This window comes from Protopterus annectens, chromosome 10.part0 (assembly GCF_019279795.1).
Source record: "Protopterus annectens isolate FY-2018-M chromosome 10.part0, PAN1.0, whole genome shotgun sequence".
In the NCBI taxonomy this organism is placed as follows: domain Eukaryota; kingdom Metazoa; phylum Chordata; order Ceratodontiformes; family Protopteridae; genus Protopterus; species Protopterus annectens.
Genome location: NC_056744.1, coordinates 1,394,647,469 through 1,394,660,288, shown reverse-complemented (window position 1 = coordinate 1,394,660,288; position 12,820 = coordinate 1,394,647,469). Strand labels below are relative to the sequence as shown.

The 12,820-nt window shown below is 41.9% G+C and overlaps 1 protein-coding gene across 2 annotated transcripts in view; it reads left to right on the top strand.

Moving 5' to 3' along the window:
* ODF2L (outer dense fiber of sperm tails 2 like) overlaps positions 1 to 12,820 on the top strand; it is a 2,421,058-nt gene that overhangs the window by 1,558,247 nt on the left and 849,991 nt on the right. For both annotated transcript variants that reach the window (XM_044086028.1, XM_044086027.1), the window contains one exon: positions 11,916 to 12,026. In XM_044086028.1, coding sequence (XP_043941963.1) covers positions 11,916 to 12,026 — 111 coding nt within the window. The remainder of the gene's footprint in view (positions 1 to 11,915; positions 12,027 to 12,820) is intronic.

The following is a 12,820-nucleotide window of genomic DNA, read 5'->3' as shown; positions in this document are numbered from 1 at the left end:
TATTCACTACTTCTTGGTTTAGACTTTGATTTCTGTATTTCTAGGAGTTGTTTTTTTTGCTAGCCAGCATAGTTAGACTCAGCAAGGCCTTAGTATATCTAGGCAATTCTGATTCTGTATCATAGCTCAATAAAATCATTTTCTTAGTTACACCAATTTGCCCACCCAGTATCTCCGACAGATTAGTCTGCAGGGAATCTTTAGAGTCTGCCAGTTCATTACACTCCCAGAATATATGTTCCCAATTACCTCTTTCTTCTCCACCACACCTCCAGCATTTGCTGTCTACCTCAGAAAAAATATATGAATCTCCTCTTGAGCTCCTGACAGATCATGTAGGGGGCACTCTTTAGCTTTGAAAAGCTGGCTGACTGGTGGCAATTGGGTAGGACTTAAATAGCTTAGGCCACTGCAACAGTGATTTATTAGAACATCTACTGTTATGGTACGTTTGCTTACACAACTTTCTCTTCTTGGTACAGTTACAGAGCCAGTCAGCCACTAAAACGCACACACACACACACACACACACACACACACACACACACACACACACACACACACACACACACACACACTCTTTAAATGAATTTTGATACTACTCTTCTGTTCAATCAACATTCATTATTCTGCCCCCTTTGCCACATTCCTAGCTACAGGTCAGGAGATGACTGTTTTTATATTGACAGTTTGTCTGGCAAAGCATTTTTCAGGAGGGGAAGGTCCAGTTACAGAACATTGTGTATTAGGGGAAGGACTAATAGCTTTAGATGCCAAACTGCCTGTTGCCTACCAGCATTAATTCTGTTGCTATTGAGGATGGATCTACTCGTCATGAACTGTTATGGTAAGAACATCATTTTTGTAAAATTAGAAGCATTTGACTTAATGTGACGAGACAAAAAAAAATGCAATGGAATGAAATGTAGCTATGTATATAGTATTTTTGTAATACAGATTTTCATTAATAATTATGCATTTATGAGCTATAATATTTTTAGGCTAGTGTTTAGAATAGTGTTGTTACTGTAATCCAAAGGGTTTTTACAGGAATGACGTGTGGTGTACCTCATAACATGACTTTTGAGAGGTCATATCTACAAGCCATAGGACTTAACATGCGCATTAGGATATTATATTAAAGGGACTTAAAGTTACACCCCTCTGGGAGCATACAGAGGTCTTCTAGTCTCAGTGTCGTTTTTAACTATGGTGCTTTTGTCTTAAGGTACATTATACGTTAAACATCTCCTCTTTAGCAGTTCCTATAACTTGTAATTCTGTTCCTTCATTGTTTAATGGAATAAACATCAAAATTCAGGTTAAAACTTTAAATATTTACTTCAAGCTAAAGCCGAATACAAATGTACAGCTGATATTACTTCACTTTACTTAATTTTGTTAGGTCAGTTGTCAGGTATTGTCAATGTTTATAAGTGAAAAACAGGATTGTGTTTTGTTTTAACTTTTCTTTTTGCTGTTACAAGGTCTTTGCCTAATACTCAGACATGTATTGTTTGCATGAATTTATGCATGCATACTGTTTATTTGCAAACAGGTCAAGACTGAAAAAGGGCCTTCTGTGGTCCAGTTGTCCTGGTGTTAAAATAAACAAGTAAATAAATACTTTAGCATGTAGTATCCCTTCGTCAAGATATATAATACTTCCATTTACCTGCCATGCTTAAGCAAGGCTGTTTAGCAGCATACTCTGTTATGCTGCAATCTGTGAGTCATTTATGGTTATCCTCTATAGTCATCTTGGACAGAGTACTCACAGAAGTTGGCAGATGTATTGTGGTATATTGTAGTGTAGCTATTGCCAGCTTAGCATGCCAGCTCAGGTGTTTCAGTTATACCTCTTGTTTTGGCATTCAGCTGAAAAAATTTGCTTTTGTCAAGATCTTAGATTTGTTAAATGATGCTCGGATAAAGGCTGTAGACTTTCATGAGATTTAATTTGGTTACTATAGTTTGGTCAGGAAGAGGCCATCCATATCATAAAAGTCTGAAAATAAAATCAAATGTAATACATACCAAAACCCCTCCACTCTTCAGTAAAGTAATGCAGATCTTCATCCCAGGAGCCCTTCATCCTTCTTTCACCGGAAATAGCATATATGCTGTCTTTTGTTTGTAGTTAGTGGTCACTCAGATAACATGTATAAACAGACATGACCCAGAAATTTGAAGAACTACCATAAGGCTTTATAGTTTACACTTTAAACTCAAATAAACATTAAAAATCTTTTTAAAATATTATGTTATGTTGTCCTATCTCACTTTCTTTCTATACTGGTTGGGTTCGGAACCGAGCATTGGTTCCGACTCGGCCTAATTCAAAAGCTCGAGAGCTTCCACTGGTTCGAGGCTGTACCCTATTCCATGATGCTCAGGAAAGATTAACCAGATCTCATTGGCCGCTCAAGCAGATCGAGTGACTTCAACACTGGCTCCTGGCTAAGTGAAATTTTTCTTATTTATATTTCTTCCTTTTCTACAATTTAGAGTTATTTCATAACATTTTACAGTTAGTGCCTAGCAGGGTTATCAGTCCGCTATTTGGCTGTTTTTTTTCTGTTTTTGTTTTTTGGTCGTTGTCGTTCTTAAGCCTGTTGTATTATTGTCATTTAAACCTATCCCTAGAGAGATTGTTGTATCCTTAATAGGTAGCTCATTTAAGTTAGAGGGCTCCTGATGGCCTGTTTAACTTAGTGGGCCATTCCCCTTCCCTTTCTTATTTTTCCTGTTGTTGTTTGTTGGAGAGTCCATTTAAATTAGAGGACTGCTCCCTTTCTTGTTTTTAACAGAAGTCCATTTAAATTAGAAGATTTCTTCCCCTTATTAAAAAATAAATATCCCTTTCTTATTTTTCCTGTTGTTGTTTGTTGGAGAGTCCATTTAAATTAGAGGACTGCTCCCTTTCTTGTTTTTAACAGAAGTCCATTTAAATTAGAAGATTTCTTCCCCTTATTAAAAAATAAATAAATAAAAATATATGTAAATAGTATTGTTAAGTTTCCTTTCTGATTAACAGGTTACTGCTGAGAGTTTATTTTTTCACTGTAGCTTGTCGATCTTAATTAAATATTGTTAACTTTGTATTGCTAGTCCTATCTTCTGGGTGTTGAAAAACTCTTATTAAGCTACTCCTTAGAGTTATTTTTTTTTGTGTAGCTTCAATATGTCTAAGGATTCTAAGGAACCGAAACCATTAGGTTTCAAAAAGTGTGACAAATGCAGCCAGAAATGTCCCTGTCAGACGGGCACACCAATTGCGTTTACTGCCTGGGTGCCCTCCACCTTCAGCACCTCATAAACACACAAAGACATACTCGGAGGCTCTGATCAAAAATCTACCAAAACAGCAGAGGCCACCAAAGCAGACACCCAAACAACCACCACCTCAGAACACAACACCCGCAACACATAGACCTCACAGTCAGAGTGTCAAACAGTCACAGCCCTTAAGGCCAAACACAATGCCAGACACACTAGTCATTGGTGACTCCATAGTCAGACACACTGATGTCCCGCTCACCAGACTGAGTAAGGAGAAGGTCACAGTAAGCTGCCTGTTGGGCGCTAGAATCCGCCACATAACGCAAGCACTCAGGTCTCTCAACAGCAGGTACAAATATGACTCAGTCATTGTCCACGCTGGTGTAAACGACCTGAGACGTACCTCCTTGGACTACATGAAAAGAGACATTGAGGAGCTCTCTGATTATGTAGCCCAGGCAGGTATGACCCTGACCTTGAGCAGTATCCTACCTTCACCAAGAATGATGCCACAATACAGAGATAAGATGATCAGCTTTAACAATTGGCTTAAACACTGGTGTCATTCAAAGGGGATCCAGTATCTGTCTGCCTGGGATGACATGCTGGACAAGCCACGCTGCTTCAAGGGACGGCTTGCACCTGTCACCCTGGGATTCCGGATATTGGCAAAGGCTCTTGCCACCCCATAGTGCCTTTTTAGGCAAGGCTCAAATTCTAAACCTACCACCCTAGAACACAAAAAAGGAAAAAACTAAGGGTAATGCTGCTCAATGCCAGAAGTCTAAATCTCAAAATGCACGCACTCGAGGCCCTTCTCAGTATGGAGAACATCGATGTCTGTTGTGTGACAGAAACCTGGTTCAAGGCTCCTGAGAGCACCCCAGCTATCAGGTTTTACCTCATATCATGCCCGCCCCAAAATCCGGACAATACCAAGAAAGGAGGGGGTATCCATATTCATCAAGGACACCCACACCTCAAGACTGGTGGCAACGCACGATGCATCGGAGACCATCCAGGTGCAATTAACCATAGGCAAGACTGCTCTGCAAATTGTAGCATGTTACAGGCCACCCTCACAAACTCAGGAAACTCACATGGCCTTCCTGAAAACACTAGAGGGATAAATGTATCACCAAACACCATCATACTAGGTGACTTCAATTACCCTAATATAGACTGGGAACACTACTCAAGCCCAAACACCCTAGCCCAAAAGTTCCTGGAATTCATAAACTCAAATGCCATGGAACAACTAGTCACCATCCCCACAAGAGGAGATAACATACTTGATCTCATCATCACGAACATGGGAGCACAATGTTCAACACCGAAGTATACCCCTCACTGGTGAGATCAGATCACAAACTAATCTCGCTGGAGGTCCTCATCCCACCCCACCTGAAATAAAAAGACCACAGTAAGGAACTTCTCATAAGCCGACTTCTCACTTCTAAAGACTAGTGTGGTCTCCTTTCAGGCCCGGAAAACAATACTCAAGCCGCTGAATCACTTACAAACGCCTTCTACCAGCACCTGCAGGACTGCATGGATAAGGCAATCCCAAGCAAAACAAAGACTCTTTGTACCAAAGGCAAGCGTCCAGTCTGGTGGACCCCAGCCATAAACAAACTCTACAACAAAAGGAGGAAGCTACTACAAGATAGAGCAAAATCCTTAAAAGGTAAGACACCCTTGATCACTATAAGTAAAAAAGTAAGAGCTCTCATAAAATCATCCAAAGCAAATTTCAAGAGAAAAATAGCTAAAGACTCAAAAGACAATCATAAGGCCTTCTTTAGCTATGTTAGAAACCTAGGAGGAAACTCCCAGATATGCTCAGAACTAGTTCAAAATGATGTGAAGATTACTGATCCTACAGACATTGCCAACATACTGGCTGACAGGTTCAGTGCAAACTTCTCCCCTCCCCAAAAGGAGAGATATCTATACCAAATGAGTGCAGCCCCCAAACATCTCCAGCGCCCAAGTGAGAACTGCTCTCCAAAGCAAAAACACAGCATCCATGGGACCCGATGGTGTCCCCGGCTGTGTGCTCCATGAACTCAATGAGGAATTAAACCCACAGCTAGGACAGCTGTTTAATCAAAGTCTTACCTCTGGATACGCACCCAGGAGTGGCGCACTGCAACTGTGGTCCCACTTCACAAAGGCGGTGCCTCCACAGACCCTGGAAATTACCGCCCATTAGCTTGACAAGCCTTATCTGCAAAGCCATGGAGAGAATCATAATGGACCTCATAAATAAAGACATAGGGAATTTGCAGACTTTGGATCCAACCCAGTTTGGCTTTGTCAAAGGCAGATCATGCCTTTTAAACTTGGTTGACTTTTGAAACAGTCACCAAAGCCATTGATGAGGGAAAGGCAGTCCATACAGCCTACCTCGATCTGGCTAAGGCCTTCGATACAATACCCCACTCGGGTATCATTGAAAAACTCATCAGCTTAAATGTTAACCCATACATCACAAGATGGGTTGCAAACTGGCTGAGTGACAGAACCCACAGGGTCAGAGTTGCTGGCGCCATGTCAGACTCAAGGCCTGTCACAAGTGGTGTCCCACAGGGCTCAGTCCTGGGCCCACTCTTGTTTGGCACCTACTTTGGAGAAGTACAAGCAAACACAGGAGGGTTATGGCTGACAAAGTTTGCAGATGACTGCAAACTGGGCGCCATAGTAGAAAACACATCTGACACAGATATCCTTCAGAAGGGTCTCACAGAAACGGATAACTGGTGCCAGAGCCACGGCCTAAAGTTAAATGCCAAAAATGCATAGTCATACCCTTCGGGAAAAACAAGGTTACCCCTAGCTACCAAATAGGTGGCAATCCACTGAGCACAGAAGAAGTTATCAGGGACCTGGGGACCCAGGTTGATAGTAGTCTGTCATTTGACACCCATGTAGCTAAAGTAGTTAGGAAGTCCTTCTACATTGCCCACCTTATCATGAAGGGATTCTCATCTAGATCAAGGGAGGTCATAGTCTCCCTTTACTCATCACTCATCAGACCAATGATTGAGTACAATGCCCCATTCGGAATGTATCTGACCCGACACTTGCAGCAGCTGGAGAGGCCACAAAAGTTCCTCACCAGAAGGATAAAGGGTCTCAAAAATCTGTCCTATGCTGCCCGACTGAAAGAACTCCAGCTCTATTCAGTCGCTGCTTGCTCAGAGGTGACCTTTGCCTAACATACAAGGCCATGTCAAACCCAGATTTGATGAATATGCTTCACCTCAAAAAATCTAGATCCATCAGAGCCACAAGGGCGGGAGACTTAAACCTCGACACGGCTATTAATAGGACGTGCTGGAGGGATAGATTCATCACCCAAAGACTCCCTATGCTGTGGAACAAAATCCCGGTACATGTGAGGCAGAGCACCTCGCTGGCCTTGTTCAAGAGAAATCTTGACCAATGGATGGGAGATCGCAGATATACCCCAGGAATTACCTCAGTGTCGCTGCTCGACAGAGGCACAACAAAATAATGGGTATAGTTCCCCATACTAAAGGGGTGGCGTAAGCCACAAAACAATGGGCTAGGCTTATAAATGCCCTCGGGCAGATAGCCTAGTATGAACCTATGAACCTATAAGAATCCTGCTCCTTTTGTCATTCTTTTAGCTTCAGAGTGTTGCTGGAGTGCAGGAACAAATTGATTGTAAGAGGCTTACTGAAAACCCCTCTTACAGAGGCTCAAGATGGGACTCAGAGCACTAAATCTAAACCTGACAAATTCCCTTCTTCTTCTTCTAAATCGGAGAAGTTGGGCAAAAGAACTTCGACCTCTGCTCCATCTTTGGAGATGCCTAAAAAAATGTTAATACAATCTGGCTCAGACCAAAGGGCTCTTGGTTCCGAAAAGTCTTCCTCATTGACTCCAGTTTTAGTTCTGGAGCCGAATGAGTATCAGTTTCAGTGCTGGTCCCCGGTATTGGAGCCGGTAACTCCGATTCTAAAATCTCCAATCCTACAAAGGGCAAGATCTCCATCCATAACCTCCTGATCCTCCAGAAGTTTATCAGATGATGATGTGGAGCGAGTGGTGAGGAGACTCCATCAGACACTGGCGTTGGCTATAATTCTGTCGACTCTGACCCAGAAGGAATCGGAGCAGACAAAGACCTCTTCTCCCTCTTCGGTTCCTCCTCTGACCCAACCTGGGGTTTCGGAGCAGGAGCATTTGGACCCGATTCCTGTGGAACTGTTAGCACCAAGACCTCCAACAGGATTGTCGGTTCCGACATCTCCAATTTACTCGGTTCCATTGAAATTCGAGGAGTCTAGGAACCGACGCTGTCCCATCGGGTCTGGGGAGGAGACTTGGATTGGACAGGTGTCCAAGCTGATTCTACCTCTCGGGGCTTCTGCGCGGTTGAGCTCTGCGCCAACATCGGCTTCAGAGCCAACCGCTCTACTTCAAGGTTGGTCTTTTGGTTCTTTGGAGCCGGGTGAGGGGGCTTTTAGCTGATGGAGAGAGTGCTGTCACCTCAGACCACTCCACTCTTGGGTTCAAGTACTCTTCCCTCAAAAGTGCCTGTTTCGGTCTCAGCACCATCGCTTCCCCCCAAGTGCAGGGACCCTAAGCCCCAGGAAGACCCTGTGGGTGAGACTGTCTCTTCTGAAAATTCCCCAGAGTACCCCTCTGAGGAGGCCCCTCAGAAGAGATTGTGCAAGAGGAAGCACATAGACTCCTCGGATGAGTCTATCATCTCAGACACCAATTTGGATGAGTCAGAAGGGTCCCCATGGTCCACCTCTGAAGATGTCTCCTTTGCAGACATCCTGGAGATTCTTAAGCAGAGGGATGGCTGGAAGCACTCCAGTCCTTCTGAGGATGAGTCAGTGTACCTGGAAGCTTTTGGGTCTCAGCCCTCCACCTCTTGGGTGACTCCACCTTTTGATCAGTTGATGAATGTAATTAATCAGAAGGCGTGGGGCTCTCCAGAGTCAGTGGAACCTGTTCCGAGGAGGCCAAACAAATTCATTACAGCACCTGAAGAAAAAGATTTTCTCAGCAAGGGCGTCCCAGTAGATGCTATGGTGGTGGCGGTGGCTACAAAGAAGGAACCGTCAGAGACTTCTTCATCTGTTCATCCACCGAGCAGTCTCGAACGATGGACAGATATGGTAAGGATACTTTTTCTTCAGTGGCATTTACACTTAGATTGCTGAATTACCTAACCCATTTTACGAGACTGCAGAGGGATCTCCTAAAAGAGCTAGGAGATACCCTTCAAGGTACAGTAGCTGCAGGGGATTCAGATAAGGCTTCCTCACAGCTCTCCACTTTAAACACCATGGTAAACTCCTCCATGTGACTGATTTCTTACACAGCCGATGGAGCGAGCAGGGCAGTGGGTACAGGAATTTTCTTAAGGAAACATTCCTGGATGCACTTATGTAATTTTGCTGAACCCTTAAAGTCATCCTTCATTAACGCCCCCTTCGATGGCTCATCCTTGTTCAGCCCCAAAGTTAGAGAGACCTTGACCAGGTCTGAACAGAAGGGAAAGACTCTGCCATGGGAGTCCGTTTTTCCCTTCCCGCTAGACTTTATCCCAAAGATCAGAAGGGGGGAAAGATGTGGTTCCACAAGTCCCACACAAGTCCCAAAGAGTTTTTCCTGATGCTCATGGTGATTCTTCCTCTAGGAGCAGAAGGGGAAGCAACAATGGAAGATGCCGATCTCACAGCAGAGAGGGTCCGCAGAACCAGGGTGACAGGGACTCCTTCCTTGCCAAACCTTTTTAGTGCTCCTGAGAGGAGGCCCATCTGTTCATCTCTGGAGGCAGTCAGGGGTCACTTGTCATTGTACCCAAACCCCTGGTTCGAAATTACACAGGACAAATGGGTACAAACGATCATATCCAGAGGTTATTGCATACCCCTTTTCTCTTCCCCATCCGAAAAACAATCAGTCCCAGATGTTCCACCCAGTGAAAGGGATTATGCAGTTCTAGAGGTACAAAAGTTGCTAGAAAAAAAGTTATCCAAAATGTCCCCGTGGACCAAAGTGGATCCGGAACTTACTCAAGGTTCTTTTTAGTTCCAAAAAAGACAGGGGACTGGAGGCCCATTCTGGATCTCAGCAGACTAAACAAGTCCATCAAGAAATCAAAGTTCTGGATGATGACACTGCAGTCGATACTTCCCTTTCTGGGGAAAGAGGATTGGATGTGCTCGATAGATCTCCAGGATGTGTACTACCACATAGAAATGGACGTGCAATCCAGGAGACATTTGCGCTTTCAGCTGGGAGCCAGTCATTACCAGTTTGGAGCTCTGCACTTTGGCCTCACTACAGCCCCCAGAGTGTTCAACAAATGCATGACAGTGGTTACGGTTCACTTGAGGTGTCTAGGATTCCGTGTGTTTCCATACCTAGACAACTGGCTCCTAACCGTGCCACCACCAAGCACCTACTAATAAAAGCAAGGGATGAAAACCCTTCATCTGTGCTCCCAACTAGGCATTACAGTAAACTTCAAAAAATTTGCCTTGTTGCCTTCACAGCATCTTATATTCTTAGGCACAGAATTAGACTGAAGAAAAATGTTGGCCAAACTTACCCCCGAAAGTATTCAGTCCCTTCATCACCAAATCAAGAATCTTTTTTACAAAAGAAAAGTTCAGGCAAAAACTGTTTTGCAGGTTCTGAGCACAGTGGCGGCTGCAATTATTTTGGTACCTCTAGCGTGCTTACACATGAGAGTTCTTCAATGGCTGCTTTTTTCCCAGTGGTCCATGCAAGATCTACCACTGTCACACAAGATCATCATCCCAGAACCCTGCAAAAAAGACCTATGCTGGTGGCTTCATTCGTTTTTCACATTAGGTTATATACATAATAATGTTTTCAATATGTGTATCTTTTTTAGATATGTTGCATCATTAGATACAATTGCTTTATTATAGTTATAACCAAATTAGAAGCACCCAGTCAACAACGAAGGAACACAAAATCGAAGGTTTAATTGGGCATAAACAAAATGAACCACAGTACACCAACCAAATTTTGTTTATGCCCAATTAAACCTTCGATTTTGTGTTCCTTCGTTGTTGACTGGGTGCTTCTAATTTGGTTATCAGTTCAGCTGGCACCTTCCTTTTCTACTTGGTCTTTATTATAGTTATGGTATGTATTTATTAACATGATTTATACACAATCATAAATACACACATATATATTTATTTTGGTAACACTAGGATTCTAAGAAGTTTTATTAGTGAAAGGATTTATTATAACTGTATTTATTATTATGTGTACGTATATGTGTATATACATATTTTCGTATATTTTCATAGATACTATTAAAGTAGTTAGTTTACACAGCCATCATTTTATATGGTAGTTTTAAATGGTGGGGTAGTATTGATTTCATCAATCATGTTTTTAACAAGTGTCACTTTTTAATTGCTTGTTGTTAATTAGTGTAGTTTGTTAATTGATTGTGTTTAAATACCTGGTTCAACACACTCTGAAGAAGTCTTTTGGATGAAACCTAGGTCAGTGGTGGAGAACCGGTGTCTACTGTGCAATAAAGTACTGTAGTGGTTGAGCTTCTGCCTCTGTGAATTTCTTTATTGGTAGGTTCTAGTCCATCTTGTTCCATTCCACTCTTTGTCCTATCATCCTGCACTTCCAACCTGCTTTGATTTTGGCCTCTCCCGTTACTTCCTTGGTGTCTCCTGTTTGCTGACTCCTCAGTCATTATCTCATTTCTGTTAGTTTTCCATATCATTTTCCTAATGTCCTTCTTCCTACCACCTACACCATCACCACCACTCACAACCTGTCTTTCTTTCTCAGATTAACCCTCCTTGTATTGGATTGGATCGCTTACCATAAAAAAAACAACCTTTCATGCCAGCCTTTTACTGTTTATCCCTATCATTTTTACATTCTCTCTTGTTCCCATTTCCCCAATACTCACCTCCCTGGCTTTTGCAGGTGTCCTCAGACTCCATTCCACCCTAGCCTTTCTTCCCTTGTACCATCTCCGCATAATCCTGATAACTGTTTGCACATGTTGCCACCCTGTTGGGTCCCCTGTCTCCCGTTCTTATTTACCTCTCCAGCCTCTTGATCTCCTGCAGTTTAATTAGGGATTCTGGGAAAGCAAAAGACATGAGGGACAAGTTACATTCTGTTGTATACTATAGATGACTGTGCGTCCAAATATCAGCATGTAAAAGGGAAGGAGAATTTTTCAAGGAATAAACATCAAAGGGAAAGATAATGTTGCTGATTATCTGATTGTGGTATTTATGTTATTAACACGATTTTTAATCCTTTAATATGTGGCATGCAGGCTCTAAGAAGATTAACAACATTCCCACTTATGGCATCTTATCTCTAAAATGTAGGTTCCAGTTATGCATTGTGTTTATGTCAAGCAGCATTATTCAAAACTGTCAAACTTTTTGAATTAAAAATATGAGTTTAAGCAGTGATTTTTTCCCCTTCCAAATTACTCACTGGACATTTTAATGATTTCTTAAAAGCTGCTGGCTAAAAAAGTAAAGTTTGTTCATTTTATGCATTGAAATGATGCAAGTTTTCATCAAGCTGACAACAATACTTTTTCTTTAAAACAGGCTTCATTAACTGGATTGGAAGATCGCACAGCATCCTGTGAAGTAGAAATAAAAGAGCTAACACTGCAGGAGAAGCAACAAAAAGAACTTGCTGGAGAATATAAAACACAGGTACTCTACACAACAGTACTGCACATAGTATTTGATTTGCTTTTTAAAGAGATGTAGTGAAACAATTAAGAAAGCACTGTAGCACAGAATTTCCAAGTCATGATTTTAATTCATTTTATTCATTTCTTTGCTAGGTTAGTGAACTAGTCACCATGGACCCTTTTCAGCCATAAAGCAAGCCACAAGGTCAATGTTAAATGCTTTAGAGTAGCCAATTAATCAGTATATTTTTGGGACATAATACAAAGAAATCCTGAAAAAGCTACAGACGTGCAGATTTCACACAGACATTGATCAAGCATCAGGAATGAACCACAGATTTTGGAGGCAGATATCTTAACCACTGAGCCATCTCGTTTCTCCATGTGCTTAGATGTCTCTTCTTTCAGAAATTTGACTTTGAGGTACCCCTCTTCATTTAAAGATATGGGTCTTGGATTGGAATATTTGTTAAACAAGAAACATCTTTATTAAATTATCACTTATGACCGAGGCAATCACACATTTATATAAATGAAAACAAACCATATTGACATAATTTTAGTTGCAAACATTAGGTATGACTTCTAATCTATCCAGTTATTGTCAGTCAAACATTACATAGCGCATTCAAATCCTGCCTCCTTTTAAACCTCATTCCTCCACTGCATATATTGTTCCCACAATTCCCATTTTTTTCTATGTAATTTATTCCTACCTTTTTCTAAATATTCAATTTCTAGTTGTTTTATCTCTGTTACTATATTTGCTACTTCGTTTAGACTTTGATTTCCATTTTCTAGTAATTGCTGTTT